The 17,168-nt window shown below is 43.0% G+C and overlaps 2 protein-coding genes across 3 annotated transcripts in view; both read right to left on the reverse strand.

Moving 5' to 3' along the window:
- Window positions 1–13,510, reverse strand: part of LOC138992378 (E3 ISG15--protein ligase HERC5-like) — a 61,053-nt gene extending 47,543 nt beyond the window's left edge. The window contains 8 exon segments of the mRNA XM_070391145.1: window positions 800–930; window positions 2,111–2,202; window positions 3,410–3,631; window positions 6,481–6,563; window positions 7,256–7,376; window positions 9,536–9,827; window positions 9,829–9,926; window positions 13,366–13,510. Of these exon segments, the coding sequence (XP_070247246.1) occupies window positions 800–930; window positions 2,111–2,202; window positions 3,410–3,631; window positions 6,481–6,563; window positions 7,256–7,376; window positions 9,536–9,827; window positions 9,829–9,926; window positions 13,366–13,510 (1,184 nt within the window).
- A 349-nt stretch (window positions 13,511–13,859) lies between these two features.
- HERC6 (HECT and RLD domain containing E3 ubiquitin protein ligase family member 6) overlaps window positions 13,860–17,168 on the reverse strand; it is a 61,661-nt gene continuing 58,352 nt past the window's right edge. For both annotated transcript variants that reach the window (XM_070392958.1, XM_070392967.1), the window contains 2 exons: window positions 16,988–17,090; window positions 13,860–14,890 (listed from right to left, as the gene is read on the reverse strand). In XM_070392958.1, the coding sequence (XP_070249059.1) occupies window positions 14,664–14,890; window positions 16,988–17,090 (330 nt within the window). In that variant the 3' untranslated portion in view covers window positions 13,860–14,663. The remainder of the gene's footprint in view (window positions 14,891–16,987; window positions 17,091–17,168) is intronic.

A 17,168-nucleotide genomic window follows, 5' to 3' on the forward strand; every position in this document is an offset into this window, starting at 1 on the left:
TGTGTACAATTCCATAATACATCATCTTTGTACTGATATTGTACAATGTACTATATGTTTGCCACCCCAAGTCAAGTCTCCTTCCATCACCATTTATCCCCGTATACCCTCCTCCAAACCCCTTTTCCTCTGATAATCACCATACTGTTGTCTGTCTCTATGAGATTTTTTGGGTTTTTTTGTTTTTTTGCTTAATTCCTTCACCTTTTTCACCTAGCCTGGCAACCCCTCTCACCTCTGACAGCTGTTAGTACGTTCTCTATGAGTCTGTTTCTATTTTTCCCAAATAAATGATGACATTTTTTGTAAAGACAAAGTGCATTTGAACAGTTACAAAGGTATTTCACTGAAGGGGCTTTAGAAGGTGAATGTATTTGTTCATTAAAAAAAAAAAATCAGTCCTAGCCGGTTTGGCTCAGTGGATAGAGCATCGTCCTACGGACCTAAGGGTTCCAGGTTCGATTCCGGTGCAGGGGCACATGCCCAGGTTGCGGGCTCAATCCCCAGTAGGGGGCGTGAAGGAGGCAGCCCATCAATGATTGTCTCTCATTATTGATGTTTCTATCCCTTTCCCTTTCTCTCTGAAATCAATAAAAATATATTTTTAAAAAATCAATGAAAACAAACATGTATACTAAAGAAAAATTATGATTATCTAATAATGTAAATTAAGCATCTCCATTTGAAAATGTTTAATACTTTTACCTCAATCAATGAAACTGATGGATATTTTATTTAACTACCAACCAGAATTTATTGTATTGATTTTATCAACTTCCATCAACACTTTACAACTTACCTTCCACATGCTATCTGGGTTACTCTCTTCCCGAGGAGCTCAGCCACCAAACAGGGTTTTAACTCATTCTGTGTTGAATTGTGACCAAGCTGCCCATGTTTTCCAGCACCAAAAGTAAACAGGAGCCCATCCTAAGGAAAGGGAAGTTCATATCAGATTCCAGAGAAATGCAACACAGAAGTTGTATTTATTGGTGCGAAGGCACCATCCTATCTAATAAAGAGGGAATATGCTAATTGACCCTCACACCATTGCAAAGATGGCAGTGCCAATGAGGGAAAATGCTAATTAACTGTCCCGTCCTCAAAGATGGCAGCACCCAGTCCCCTCAGCCCCGCCAGTGCCTGCTTCTGGAGTCCCCTGTCCCCTCAGCCCTCCAGCTGCCCAGGGCCAGCCCCAGGCACAGGCAAGCCTCGCCTAGCGGCTGCCAAGCTACCCAGGGCCAGCCAAGGCTTGCGTTGCTGGCAGTGGCAGCAGCAGGGGTGTGTTGGGGGCATCGCTTTCCCCTGTTCACCAGGTCGCCTCCCTCCTCTGAGGGCTTCTGGACTGTGAGAGGGGGCAGGCCAGGCTGAGGGAACCGCCCCCTCCGGACCCCCCAGTGCATGAATTTTCATGTACCGGGCCTCTAGTCAATGAATAATTAAAAAGTACTGTCAGGCCCTGACCGGTTTGGCTCAGTGGATAGAGCGTCGGCCTGCGGACTGAAGGGTCCCAGGTTCGATTCTGGTCAAGGGCATGTACCTTGGTTGCGGGCACATCCCCAGTAGGGGACATGCAGGAGGCAGCTGATGGATGTTTCTCTCTCATCGATGTTTCTAACTCTCTATCCCTCTCCCTTCCTCTCTGTAAAAAATAAATAAAAAATATTAAAAAAAAAAAAAAAGTACTGTCAGGCCTGGCCACTAAATGGTTAGTGTCTCAGCTCGCCTACTGAAGGGTCTTGTGTTTGATTCCTGATCAAGGGCATGTACCCAGATCAATCCCCACCCTGACTGGGGCATGTGTGGGAGGCAACCAATCAACGTGTAACCCTCCCATTGAAGTTTCTCCCTCTCTCTCCTCTCCCTCCCTCCCACTCTCTCTAAAAATCAATGGGAAAAATATCCTCCCGGGAGTATTAACAAAACAAAGCAAAGCAAAGAAAAGCAGTCAAAGCAAAACCCACAATTATCAGGAAGACATCCTGCCTGTGGGAAATGATGACCTTTCTTCCCTGGGAAACACTAACTGCCCACACCCAGGTGTTCTCGTGTTTTCCCCACTGCAAAGTGTTCTTCCAAAACTACAGTCAAGGAGACAAAGGACACACACCTTTGTGAGCAAGGCAGTGTGAGAGCCACCACAAGCAAGGAATTCCACTTTCTGGTTGTCCAGTGCTTCAATAAGGGAAGGACAATCTTCATCTGTACGAGGGAAAGAATAGCTGAAGTGACCAAAAGAAAATGCTGAATTTCACACCAGAGTTCTGTGCTACTGGTAACATACCTGGGCTACTTCCTCTCAGACTACAACTCCCAACACATTCTGACCAGAAAGGCTCTACGCTGGTGTATTTAGGCTTAAAGGTGGGCATGGGGCAATGGTCAAAGGACTCACCTGTGAACGTATCAAGCCACTTCCCAGGCCTATTCTCTTTTTAACCGGGCCCGATTAACTTTAATTGCAGGATATCTGATATTTTCCATTCCCATTGAGAATTATCCTTTCTAATAAACATTATTTTTTTTCTTTTTGGTTCTCTACTATTGTGTCCTTGCCTCACTCTATCTCTCCTCTTTTTCACGATTATTTTCTTGTCAAATCACTTAGAGATTCAACTAAAACAGTTTAATTGCCCTTTATTTCTTTGCCTCCTTTGTATATTTTTCTAACTTTAACTTATGGGTTCTCCTGAGAAATTAGCAAAGGACTACATCAAGAAAAAATGCAGTGTTTGACCAATAACTCAGGAGATAACATGAATATTACCAGAGCTGATAAATCAATGGATTCTGCTACACCTGAAAACTCTAACAAGGTGTTTGGGTCAATAAGAAATTCTGCCATCTGCTTTGTGGCGGTAGTTCAATAATGGAAATTACCGTACGTGTTTTATAGTGCACACACACACGTATGTACAGATGTAATTAATAGTTTTTAGGATATGATTAGGATCAGTTCCTAAGATAGAGTTTTAGTATCCTTTTGTCATAATATAATTATGTTAAGAGACACTTAAGTGCACATGGAGTTTGAAGATCATTTCATCCAAGCTCATCACTTTACAGGAAATGAAAATAAGGCCTAGAGAAAAGCTGGCTAAGGGACTGGTAAGGCCCTGCAGTTAGTTAACTGTGAGGTGGGAATCATAATCCAGGTGTTCCAATCCCGTCTGATACTCTTTCTCTTTCCCACATGGCCCTGACATGTGTCTCTATTATAGCAAGGACTTCCACACTATGCATGACTTTTAAACCGATTCTGTCCTGAAGACAGAGAGAGAACCAGGAAGAACAGTGACAAGAAAATCGAGGACTTGAACCATTTTTAAAAGGGAGATCTGTGTTAATTTCATCACGCATCTAACAATATGTCTGTTGATAATATGAGTTTTAAAATGTGTTTCCATACTGTCAGTGTGGCCCAGGCCTAGTTGTCCAAAATCGTTTCTTCCCCACGAGTAAACGTTTCCAGACATGGATAAAGCCATGCTGTGGGCTTTTCCTGCAGAAATCTGAGCCAAGGGGACTCCTGAGAGGTGCTCCACAAGCTGTGGTGTGGGGGTTGAGTCAAGTATTCTCCCAAGTCCAAGTTGGCCATCTAAGTTCTGTCCCCAGGCAAAAAGCTCACCACCTGGACATAAACAAAGAAAATGCTGTCTTACGGAGTTTAAAATGCAGCAGACATTACCCTACGGCATTCCTATGCAATCCCTATTATACTATCACAGTCTCTTACATTCAAACAGACAGGACTTCTCGGATTCCATACGTCTGAGTCAGAAAAACTAGAAGAATCTTCTTTTTAGCAGTAACAGTTGGTAGTGTTACGAACTGACTGTATCCCTCCCCAAATTCATATCTTGAAATCCTAATTCTTCGTGTGATGATATTAGGGGTTGGGGCCTTTGGAAAATGATTGGGATTAGATGAGATCATGAGGTGGAGCCCTCAGGAATGGGATTAGTGCCCTTATAAAAGAGCCCCCGAGAGCTCTTACCCTCTCCTCATCAGGCATCAAATCTGTTGGCACCTTGAACTGGACTTCCAGCCTCAAGAACTGTGAGAGGTTTCTGTTGTTGAAGCCACCCAATTTGTGGCATTTTTGTTACAGAAGTCCAAACAGACAAAGACAAGTAGAATGAAGTTATCTGCACATATTATAATTAAGTTAAGAATATTTTTAAAAACCCACAGGATAAGTCCGTGAAACACAAAAACATTGTACATCTGGATAAAAACCATTCTTTTCTCTTCCCCGCCCCCCTTAATGTGCCTAAAGATCCTATATAATAAAAGCCTAATATGCTAAGTGTCCATTCATTCATTCAACCAATCAAAGTGAAATATGCTAATGCTATGCTAAGGCCACTCAACCACTTGCTATGTTGTGCACTGACCACCAGGAGGCAGACAATCTGAACGGTAGGTTAGCTTGCTGCTGTGGTCCAGCCAATCAGGACTCAACGAGACGGGCAAGTTATGCCCTGGAGCCCTCCTGCGTTCCCTCCCTGGCTGGCCAACCTCCTAAGTCCCTCCCCGGCCCAGTGATAGTGCACTGGTGGGGTCCCTTGGCCTGGCCTGCGCCCTCTCACAATCCAGGACCCCTTGGGGGATGCTGGAGAGCCCCTTCGGCCTGATTCTGCTCAATGCAGGAGCTGCCCCCTGGTGGTCAGTGCACTCCCACAGGGGAGTGCTGCTCAGCCAGAAGCCAGGCTCTCAACTGGTGAGCACAGCGGCGGTGGCGGGAGCCTCTCCTGCCACCACAGCAGCGCTAAGGATGCCCGACTGACAGCTTAGGTAAGCTCGGACATCCCCCTAGGGCTCCCGGAGTGCAAGAGGGCACAGGCACAGCTGAGGGACCCCGCTCCCCCCCCCCTTCGCCCCCGTGTGCACGAATTTCGTGCACCAGGCCTCTAGTCTTAAATAAACAACTTAAAAATACATTGGAAATTGCAGCACAATATCTTTAAAGCACCAGCATCTTCTTCCATTAATTGAATACATTTTTCATGAAAAGTTATTAGATGTTATCTAATGGAGTTGACAACATCTAATGGAGTCTGAAAAAAAATATATCAGAGAATTAACACTGAAAACCCGTGCAAGATCTGGAGGCAGAGACTATTCTTCAAACATAATTTCATGGGCCTTTCCACCATCAGGAATATAATGATGAACATGTAGTTCCATTTCTTGTTTCCTCAACCTTTCTTTTTCCTACATATGGTTTACCGGTAATACATCCTGAATATCTCTTTCCCCCCACACCACGAGACCCTGGAATTCTTGAAGGTGCAATGTGTTTGCTTGTCTTCATAACCTGAACATGACAGATATTAAAAATTACATGTTTCTTCATGAATAGATGAAGAAAAACAATCAGGCCATATTTTTCCAATACAAGTTCATACTCTCAAACTTTCATAGGGCCTTCAGAACAGGTCAAATTCTTGATTATTTACTTCCCTTGATTCCCAGCTTCCATTCAGTTTGTGTGTATGTCTATCCTATACATTAATAAAAAATGTTTGACTCTGAATTCCTATCACTCTCCTGTCTTAATTATTCCTCCACAGTCAGGTCAAGTTTCTTTAGGAAATAATTCATTTTGGTGTCTGATAAGAAACAGGAAATAATAAAGAGCTTAGAGAGAATCCCTAATTCAAAAGGTAATGTTAAAACACATCAGGGGCTGCACACTGGCCACAGAAGCAGAGCCAAAGATTCTGAGCTCCTACCATGGGAGATGGAAGAGCACTAAGAAAAAGGGAGAAGGTTCTAGAAAAGGGTGGCCCATGCTGGTCCTGATTCCATACAGAATGATTTTGACTATTCAGAATATTTTCATTGTTTCATATTTGAAAAATAAAAACATGAAGCTGTTGAATTAATCTCTAGGCCCAAGATGGAGCCAGCCCTGCCTGGCATGCCAAGTCAACCAAATTTTTGTGTTTCTATAAATGCTCCGCTTGACCAGAAACACAGTATATCCACTCAGCCAATCCCCAAACATCAAGCCAACCTGGCTATTTCCTTGTTCCTTGATCTTTCTAAATAATGTGAGATTTGCAACCCCAGGCAATCACACCCTGTTTCCAAGTTTGATCTTCTAATGCTCTCTGAAACTTGCTCCTGCCCAGAATCCATTGGAAGAAAGTTTCATTGCTTGTGAGGCACTTTACTCCCTAATTCACGGATCATTTTCCTCTTGAATAAAGGACATCAAACTCATCACTAAATTGTTTTAATTTTGTCTTCTGACAGAATAAAATGTAGGAATTGTAATTATGGAAATCTGAAGATTTTAAGGTCCAAGAATTCTCTCATTTTATACCTCCTTTAAGAATAGTGTTCTGAACCATATCAAATTCAAAACCATATTTTTGTCCTGTTACAAAGTAAAGCATACACATTCTATTAGTTCTATATATACACATATTTACTCCCTCTAAAAAAACAATGAATATTCCAAAAAAGTACCTTTTGAGAGTGCAAGGGAATGGTAATCTCCACATGTGATCTGAATTATAGTTTTTTCTTGAAAAAAACTATACCATTGAAGCCTGATGAAAGAAAATATATTTTATGCCAATCATTATATGAATGAAAGTCACAACATGTTAGAATTATTAATTGTATTTAATTAGTACTGAAACTTAAGATAAAAACTTATAATTTACTGCTTCACATTCAGTATATCTAAATTATTATAAAAATGCAATTACAAAAATGTTTTAACAAGTGGTTTAAAAGGAAAATAATATGCATTATATAATTGTAATAAGATGATTCTAAGACTTTTATAAAATAATTTTATGATGCAGGAATAATACAAGATGAAAATAAGTTCTAATTCTTATGATCTACTAAGAGAAAGTATCACAAATCATTCCATGATAAAGTATTTTTCCTTGATTGAATACTTCTATTCTAGATTTATTAGATTTTACTCTAGAAATCTAATTTATAAGATAATTATGAATTAGTGAATGTGAAAGTCCAATTTGGGACTAGGTAGACTAACCAATCATTGTCTTTAAATGTCAAAGCAACACAAGATAAGTGCCCTAGGTGACATAAATTGGTCTGTAATTTACTCATGGGATTCACTGGTCAGTTCAGAATTCATGGTTTCCTTAAAATGCCACTATATAAAGCAGGGGACAAGGATCATATAAAGTAATATTTTGCTACAAAAATTATAATTGCCTTTTAAGTAAAATTGAAATAATTTTTAATTAAAAAAGTTCCCTACCTTTCATGTTCTATGCTATAGTTGTACTCAAATGGTTTTCCATCTGAGGATAGAATCAGCATGTGCTCTGCTCCTTGGTCCACAGAATGTATCTTCATTTTTTTCCCTAATTTAATGCATTCTGCAGAGCAAATTCAACCAGGAATAATCATTATTATTAGGGGTAATCACTCTGAGATTATTATCCACTTTTTAAAAATATATTTTATTGATTCTTTACAGAGAGGAAGGGAGAGGGATAGAGAGTTAGAAACATCGATGAGAGAGAAACATCCATCAGCTGCCTCCTGCACATCTCCCACTGGGGATGTGCCCGCAACCAAGGTACATGCCCTTGGCTGGAATCGAACCTGGGACCTTTCAGTCCGCAGGCCAATGCTCTATCCACTGAGTCAAACTGGTTAGGGCTATTATCCACTTTTATTGCTCACTTTATTATAATGCACTTAAAACACCTGGAAAAAAATTTCATCTAGACAACCTTTGCTTCACATAAACTAGTTTTTAAAGAAAATTCACGCACAGAAAGATGACAAATTAGCATTGACTGTCGTCTTGATGATGAATTTTTTTTTAATTTGGGAAGGCACTGATTCGTACTTTGTTTTATGTTGAAAATACCTCTAAAGTAGTGAATTAAAATCTGATAATAGATTCCTGCTTAATAAATCGATAGAGAAGCTACATTTGAAGTGACAGCAATGAAAAAGTCTATAAGAAAATATAACAATTTTTGGATAACATAACTCATTGTAGAAGCAAATATATTGTGTTTTCTGAGATATACTCTTTTCAAAACCAAACCAAATAACAATAATAACCCTCCTTGACTGCTTCACAGAGAAGCTAAGGCCTATATTCTTGAAATTATGCTTGGGGAACTATTTTAAAAGAGGATGCTCTTAAAATTTTTTTATTGGAATTAGTGCATATTTTTCCCTTTCTAAAAATTAAGAGATTTTAAATTGTTCACTAGTTACCATTTACTCTTATTTAGTTTTATCACAAAAATTAAAGTATGATAGAGATTTGGGAAAATAGTACCTATTCATGTAAAATATCAAAGCACAATCCACTTTACATTACAAATGAAAACAGTTTGGTAATAAACAAGAAATGGCCTAACAGACTGGATTTTGAGAGACTCTGTATTTCAAGTAAGTTGGAAAAAAAGAAAGGTTATTAAAAAGAAAAAAACCGGTATTGGGGCTTTCGGGTGGTAAACAAATAAACCTATATCCCTTATTTCACTATTCTTAAATCAAAATAATAGCCAAGCCTATTAAAAATTTTAATTTTAAATGTGAAAGCTTAAAATTTCTATAAAGATGAATATATTTTAAAAAGTTGGCGTGGATAGCTTCCTAACATCACATAAAATCCGTAAGCCTCCTCAACAGAAAAGATTGATGACGCAGACTATACAGTAACACCAACTAAATGCAAGTGGAGGAGAATATTACAGCATCTATGACCGACAAAGCCCTATTCTTCTTAACGTTCATACAACTCCTTCAAACTAGTAAGAAAAACTCAATTTTTAAAAAGCCCGGCAAATACAAGCACCAAAAAGGAATGCAAATGATGTTCCGCCTCGCTCAAGTTAAAAGCAAAAGGAACAGCAGAATACCATCTTCTCAGTCAGCACAGGAGCAAAGTGTTAAGAGTAGGAGCGTGGCCACTGGCTTCCCCGACCTGTGCCATGGGAGTCACAGAACCGGGCCGAGCTCCGCGGAGATGACCCTCGGGATGTGCAACTGAAAAGCGCTCTTTAAGCCGCTCGCCCAGGTAAGGCACCGCCACCGAGAACCAGGCAACTGCGTCCTCCAAAGGCTCAGAAGACCGGAGCAGCTATGATCTAAACGGGGCAAATGAAAAGCTTGGACAGAAACCCCGATAAAGGCGGGCTAGTCTGGCTCAAGTGAAGATGCCGCCCGTGTGCGCCCTCGCGCCGCGCGAACCTGCGGAGAGGACGACCCAGCGGGCGCTCCCACCGCGAACTCGGCGCCGACCGGGCGCAGGATCTTGGGGAGCCCAGCGCTGCCGCAGGCGCGAAACCCGAAAACCCACCCGGGCCCGGCGCGTTCCCGGGGCCCCCGCGCACCCCTGCGGCGCCGGGTCCGCTCCGGAGCTCTCCTCCCCGTTTAGAGAAGGACCGCGCACCCACCACTCGGGCCGCTGCCGCGAGAAGCTGGAGGGCCGGCGCGGGCCCCGGGCTCCCCGCCGCCCACCCTCTGCCCGCGACGGAGGGTCGAGCTGGCGTGACCCGGCCCCACTCACTCGGCTTCTTGGCGCCGTGGCTCCCCGCCGGCAGCCGGTGCACCTGCACGCCGGCCCCGCCGCGCTCCAGCACCGCCAGGCGCCCCCGCGCGCAGCACACCTGGCGCGTCGCCTCGGCCCTGCGGGACAGCGCGCTGCGGAGGTCGGGGGCGTCGGGGAAGAGCCACAGCCGCGAGCCCTGCGACTGGGCGGGGGCCCGGGACTCGGCGGACGGCCGGCACTCGGCGGGCGGCCGGCACTCGGCGGGCGGCCGGCACTTTGTGGGCGGCCGGGATGCTGGGCGCGCGCTGCCCCCGTGACCTCCTCGGTGGCCTCGGCTCCATCGCCGCTTTCCCGGGCTCCACAGCCGCGCCCCCGCTGCGCGGACCTTGGGAGGAGAAGGAAGTCTGGCCTGCGGAGAGGTCAGAGACGAAACCCCCGAAGCCTGAGCGTGACCGCCTAGCGCAACTGGCGAGTGGACTGTTCAAGAGCCCCAGCGCTGATGCCAACACCAACGCTCTGTTTGGGGGCGGAGCCCGACGGTCTAGTGAGAATGGAAGGGGAGTATTTCTTTCTAAGGGAGCAGAATCGAAAGGAGAAGGAAAGGGAAACTGAAACAATTCTAGAATGTCCGAAGTTCACAGGGCGTTGGCCGGTATTGAGGGTGGTGGGCGGGGCAGAAAAAGTGTTGCCAACTGGCTGGACCAAATGGCCTTGAAAGAAACTGGGGTTTCACTAGGAGGAGCCCTGACACAGCCGGATTTGCACCATTTCCCAAACTATTTTCTTATCTAATAAAAGAGAAACTGCAAATTGACTGTACCTCCCCTATACTCACAAGCCACCACACAATCCACGCCCACCAGCCAATCAGGAGGGAGTATGCAAATAAACCCAACCAAGATGGCGGTGGCCACAGAGCTGGAGCAAACAGGAGGCTTGGGTTGTCCCTGGCGATGGAGGAAGCCAAGCTTCTGGCATGCCCTGGCCAGCTGTGGGCTCTGCTCAAGGCTACAAAGTTTCAATTATAGAAGATAAATAAATCACAGATACCTGCTTATAGCCACTGTGGCCTCTGCTCAAGGAGGGTCTGGGAGCCTGGGTTGCCTCCGGCTGTGGCCAGCAAGTAAACAGCCCTCATCCCCTCACCCAGGCTGGCCCCACACCCCCAGCAGGACCCTCACCCCATGGGGGTGTGGCCAGCCTGCAAACCACCACAGGCCCCTCGCCCAGGCTGCCCCATGCCCTAAGGGAACCCCCCGCCCTGATCCAGGACACCCTTTAGGGAAAACCAGCCAGCCCCCACCAGTGCACCAGGCCTCTATCTATACTAATAAAAGGGTAATATGCTAATTAGACTCTCAGACCTTCCAGGAGACCTTCCGGACATTCTTCTGGACAAAGCCATGGTGGCGGGGCAGAGGTAGAGGTGGTTAGAGGCCAAGAGGGGAGGTCAGTTGTGGGTGATCAGGCTGCTGAGGGGCAGGGCCTTTGGGGGTAAGCAGACAAGCAGGGGGGCAGTTGGGGGCGAGCAGGCCAGTGGGGAGGGAAAATGGGGGTGAACAGGCCAGCAGGGGGGACAGTTGGGGGTGATCAGGCTGGCGGGGGCAGGGGGGCAGTTGGAGGCAAGCAGACTGGCAGGCAGAGTGGTTAGGGGCAATCAGGCAGGCAGGCAGGCAGGTGAGCGATTAGGAGCCAGCAGTCCCAGATTGCGAGAGGGATGTTTGACTGCCAGGTTAGGCCCAATCGCTGTAAACTGGCATAAGACATCCTTTGAGGGGTCCCAGATTGGAGAGGGTGCAAGCCGGGCTAAGGAACACCCCCTCCCCCATGCATGAATTTCGTGCACCGGGCCACTAGTGTTGTTATAAAAAACTAAACTTGAGGATGAAAGTCAAAGGGTGAACTGTGAAGTCGAGTCCTTCCGCCACATCCCGACTCCTGGCAATATAGTTTTTGCCTTTTCTAGAATTCCTTACAAATGGAATAAAACTTAGGCAGGCTTTGTGTTTTCCTTTTTTCTCTTCTCATTTTGCATAATGCTTTTTTAAAAAAGATTTTTTATTTTTGATAGTATTACAGATAATCTCTCATCCCTCCCCCCCCCCCCCCCCCCCCCCCCCCCCCACCTTTCAGGTCTTTACCTTATTCCCGGTGTCCACGGGCTATGCATATAAGTATCTAAGTTCTTTGGTTTATCTCTTTCTGGACCCCCAACCTGACATCCAGGTATGTCAGTCTGTTCCATGCCTCCCTGCTACGGGTCTTATTTGGTTGGTCAATTCATTTTGTTCATAAGATTCCACACACGATTGAGATCATGTGATGTTTGACTTTGTCCGTTTGGCTTATTTTACCTAGGGCAGTGATGGCCAACCTTTTGAGCTCAGCATGTCAGCATTTTGAAAAACCCTAACTTAAACTCTGGTGCCGTGTCACATATAGAAATTTTTTGATATTTACAACCATAATAAAACAAAGACTTATATTTTTGATATTTATTTTATATATTTAAATGCCATTTAACAAAGAAAAATCAACCAAAAAAATGAGTTCGTGTGTCACCTCTGACACACGTGTCATAGGTTCGCCATCACTGACCTAGGGTAATATTTCCAGGTCCATCCATGCTGTCCCAAAGGGCAAGAGATTCCTCTTTTTTTTTTTTTTACAGCTGTTCAGTATTTCATAGTGTAAATGTCCCACAGCTTTTTTATTCATTCATCTACTGTTGGGCACTTGGTCTGTTCCCAAATCTTAGCTATTGTAAATAACGCTGCTATGAACATAGGGTTGCATATATTTCTGATTGGTGTTTTGAGGTTCTTAGGATATATTCTCAGAAGTGGGATCACTGGGTCAAATGGCAGTTGTATTTTTAATTTTTTGAGGAAACTATACTGTTTTCCATTGTGGCTGCACCACTCTGCATTCCCACCAGCAGTGTACTAGGGTTCCCTTTTCTCCACATCCTAGTTTTCTGTGGATGTTATTTTCTTGGAGAAATCATTTTCTACCCTTTCACTTTGAGTCTAACTTTGTGTTTGCAGCTTTGATGTGTCTCCTGAAGGCAGCATATGGTTGTTTTGTTTTTGATCCAATCTGCTACTCTGTGCTTCTTTTTTGGTGAATTCACTCCATTTATATTAGGGTAATTACTGATGTATGAGGATTTCCTTTAGCCATTTAGTCTTTTGCTTCCTGGTAGCTCTGTGCCTCCATCAGTTCCTTTATGTTTCTGTCGTTTTTGTTTGGTGGTATTCCATAATTCTTCCCTCTGTTTTCTCTTCTTGTTTAAGATATTTGTCTCAATTTGGATGGTGTGTGTATGTGTGTGTGTGTGTGTGTTTACCATTAAGTTTATTAAAAAGAAAGTTTCATTATATACAGTTCTTTTTCTTTAGAATACATCTGACTTCTAGCCTTCTTTGCAAATTCATTCCTTACCCCCACCCCTTTTATGTTTTTGTTGTCACAAATTATCCCTGTTTATTCTGTAAGATTTTTTGTGATTTTATTCATAGTATTGTAACCTTTTGTTCTTTGTGTCAGGTAGCATAACACCCTTGAGTATTTCCTGCAGTGGAGGTCTTCTGGTGATAAATTTTCTCAATTTTTGAATGTCTGGAAATGTCTTTAGTTATATTAGTCTTTTTAAAAATATATTTTTTAAATTAATTTTTGAGAGAGAAGTAGGGAGAGGGGGAAAGAGAGAAACATTGATGTGAGAGCCCAACATCAATCAGCAGCCTCCTACATGCCCCCTATCAGGAATTGAGCCTTCAACCCAGCATGTGCCCTTGACTGGGAATCAAACCAGCAACCATTTGGTGCATGGCATGATGCCCAACCAGCTGAGCCACACCAGGTAGGGCAGAATATATTATTCTTGGCTGGTAATTTCTCTTTTTCATCATTTGAATATTTGGTTCCACTCTCTTCTGGCTTGTGGAGTTCCTGCTGAGAAGTCTGATGATAACCTAGTGGGCTTTCCATTATGAGTTCCTTTCTTTTCCTTGGCTGCCTTGAGAATTCTTTGTCATTAATTTTTGACAGTTTTAATAATATGTGCCTTGGAGAAGGCCTTTTTGGATTGAGGTAAGTAGGTGTTCTGTTTGCTTCTTGGCTTTGAGGATTTGACTCTTTCCATAGGTTTGGGAAACTCTCATTAACTATTTGTTTGAATAGGTTCTCTGTTCCCTTGTCCATTTGGAATCATTCCTGGAACATAGTATTGTACATAAGTAATTCTTTAATGAATGAATGAATCCCTTAACATTTAGATTTTTCAAATAAATTATTCAGCAGTTGGCTAAAATAAAAACTATGGAGACATTTAATAATCCTAAATAATAAAAGCCCAAGAACAATAACAGCTTAATGACCAGAATGACTGCTTGACCAGTCGCTATGAGGTGTATTGACCAGCTCTCAGTCCCTTCCCCTCCCACGCCCCGGCCCCCAGGCTCTGATCACAGGATGGTGAGTGGGGAACCACAGGGATCCCGAGGGGGTGGCGGTATGGCTGGACTAGGGACTGGTGAGCAGGCAGGATGGCCGACCTCTTGGTCCCACCCTTTGTTCTGCAGGCTGTGATCGCAGGATGGTGAACAGGAAACCACAGGGAACTGGGATGGGTGGCGGTGGGGCGGGACTGGGGATTGGCGAGAGGGCAGAAGATGGCCCTGATGGCAGGCTAGGCCTAGGGACCCTACCCATGCACGATTTCATGCGCTGGGCCTCTAGTATAAAATACACATCTATATGTCTCAAAATTAAGTTAAATTAGTTTATATTTTTGTTTATTTTTTCAAACTTTCATATTTGCAGGCAGTGTTTATTAGATGCACAATATTTTAAAAAATAGCTCTTAGCTTTTAATATTCAGCTTATTTTTAAATGGTAATTATTGTTCAGGAAATAATTCACTAAAAGGCAAATATTAGGATAGCAAGTTTAGGGATCAGGAAATATTGATTCATTAAAAATATTATCTTGATTTATCACTTTTTGCTAATCTCAACATGTATTTATTAATTCTAACTAAAATCATCAACCCTTTGTACTAGTTAGAACTAAAGAAGAACATCTGAATCGAAGAGTGAGAGAACCTGGGAACCTGAGGCCTCGCTGAGACTCCCTGAGGTCATTATCTCTGTGTGACTGTGGGCGAGACAAATCCACGGTTGCTTCTGATGGCTACTTGAAGTGCTTCCTCCAGTCTTTCCATTGTAGAATATCTAGGGAGGTCCAGAATTCTATGACATACGAGTGGTCTTGGGTAATCTCTTTCACTCAGTGTTTCAGGACAGCGAAATGTGATTCTCATTTCTTGTAATCCTCTTGCAGTCTGCCTATCATTTCCTGTAAGAAAAACTGGAAAGGAGTCTTTGGTTAAGATATACCTTAGTGCCTGGCTAGCGTGGCTCAGTGGTTGAGCATCGACCTACGAACCAGGATGTCATGGTTTTTTGTTTTTTTTTTAAATATATATTATTGATTTTTTACAGAGAGGAATGGAGAGGATAGAGAGTTAGAAACATCGATGAGAGAGAAACATCGATCAGCTGCCTCCTGCACAGCCCCTACTGGGGATGTGCCCACAACCAAGGTACATGCCCTTGACCGGAATTGAACCTGGGACCCTTCAGTCTGCAGGCCAGCGCTCTATCCACTGAGCCAAACCGGTTAGGGCAGGTTTGATTCCTGTTTAAACACATGCCTGGGTTGTGGGATTGATCCCCAGTGTGGGGAGTGCAGGATAATTCTCTCTCACCATTGATGTTTCTATCTCTCCCTTACTCTCTGAAATCAATAAATACATATTTTTTAAAAAGATATTCCTCAGGAAGAACAAAATTTAAAATGAAAAGAAATTAATCACTTAATTCGGTAAATATTTATCAAATACTTTTGTGTGGAGAGAACTACCTGGGACTATGGGGAGAATAGAAGAATCATGACATTTGGTCTTTGTCCTCAGTAAGTTCATGGTCTAGTTGGGGGGAAATTACATAAGGCTGCTCCTTGAACAGCATGGGTTTAAACTATGTGGGTCTACTTACATGAAGATACTTTTCAAAAATACTGTAAATGGATTTTCCTGATGATTTTCTTAACATTTTCTTGTCTCTAGCTTACTTTATTGTAAGAATACAGTATAATATATATATGTATATCTACATATAAAACATAGAAAATATGTATTAGTCGATTGTTAATGTTATCAGTAAGGCTTCTGGTCAACAGTAGGCCATTGGTAGTCAAGTTTGGAGGGAGTCAACAGTTATACAGAGACTTTCCATTGTGTGTGTGGCCTGGGATCAGTGTTCAAGGGCCAACAGCACATGAAAAGATAATAGCAAGGTACAGGGAGGTTTATTTTAGCACAACAAAGAAGTATGAGGTGAAGAGCCTGATGAAAGCCCTAAGACTGAGGGCAGGGAGAGAAGGGCCAGGCTGGGGTAACTAGGGAGACTTCACTGAGGTCACATCTGGCTAGTTGAGTGGGGGTGGGGAGGAATCCTAAGGAAAAATGCCTGAAATAGGGAGATATATATGAGCTCACTGAATGTACGGACATGAATGTACAGATAATGGAACCACTGGGCTGAAGTACATGTTTCCCATTAAGGAAGCATACTGGAAAGGTAGTTTGGGTTTATGGAAAAGTAGGCTGGGTTTGTGGAGAAGTTGTAATTGTCCTTCAGCATCCTCAGTAGCAACAAAAAGAGCAAGAAGAAAGAGGAGCTGAAAAATGGGATAAGGAGGTGAGAGAATGTCATTGTGTGTTGTAGGGAAACCTTAGGGTTCCCACTCGGAAAAGTTTGTATAGCCCAAGGACACAGAGCTTAGTGGTCAATAGCCTGGGCTTTGGATCAGCCTGCTGTGTTCAAATTCTGGTTCTGACACTAACCAGGTATCTGAACATAGGAAGCTACTAAACGTTCCAACCCTCTTTTTCCTCAGATGGAGAAAATAAGTACCTACCTCATAAGGTTGCTATTGGGACAAAGGGTGTTAATAGATAAAACGTGATCAGTACAATGGCGGGCATAGAGTAAGCACACAATCAATGCTGTTATTATCATCAGTGGTCATTGCTACTATTATTATTTCTAAAATAATATTAGAGGCAGTTTACATTGTCCTAATTCCATGGGACTTGATTATTAACTGAAGTTAAGATAAAAAGGCTTGATAAGGAGCCAACAAGAATGAGGAAAGTGGATACAAACTAAAATTGGAGGTGGGATTAGAGTCAGTGTAGAAAAGGTAGTAAAATAGTGATATCTTTATTATAATTTTTTAAAATGGTGAACAGGCTTATGTAAGAGAAAAACCATTGGTCCAGAAGAGAACTTGGGTTATAACTCTTGTGTTGCCATTAACACTCTTGATCCACCACAAATTAGATATTTATCTTTTTAAAAGATATATATTTATAGATCCTTCTATTACTGTAATACTTACAGAGGAATTGTCTCTTTTCATCCAAAGTTAAACTGTGGAAAGCTTTCCAAAACATCTGTATAGTAGGATGTGATTCATGGTATTCTGGCTCATATACTGAATTCTTGAGAAAAAGAGGGAGGAAATGGGTTTTAGGGGGGAACATATAAATGTAGATCAGAAGAATTGGGGGCCTTAGTTA

Source organism: Myotis yumanensis, unplaced genomic scaffold (assembly GCF_028538775.1).
Source record: "Myotis yumanensis isolate MYYU_CA2020_CCGP unplaced genomic scaffold, mMyoYum1.0.hap1 SCAF_1, whole genome shotgun sequence".
NCBI lineage: Eukaryota > Metazoa > Chordata > Mammalia > Chiroptera > Vespertilionidae > Myotis > Myotis yumanensis.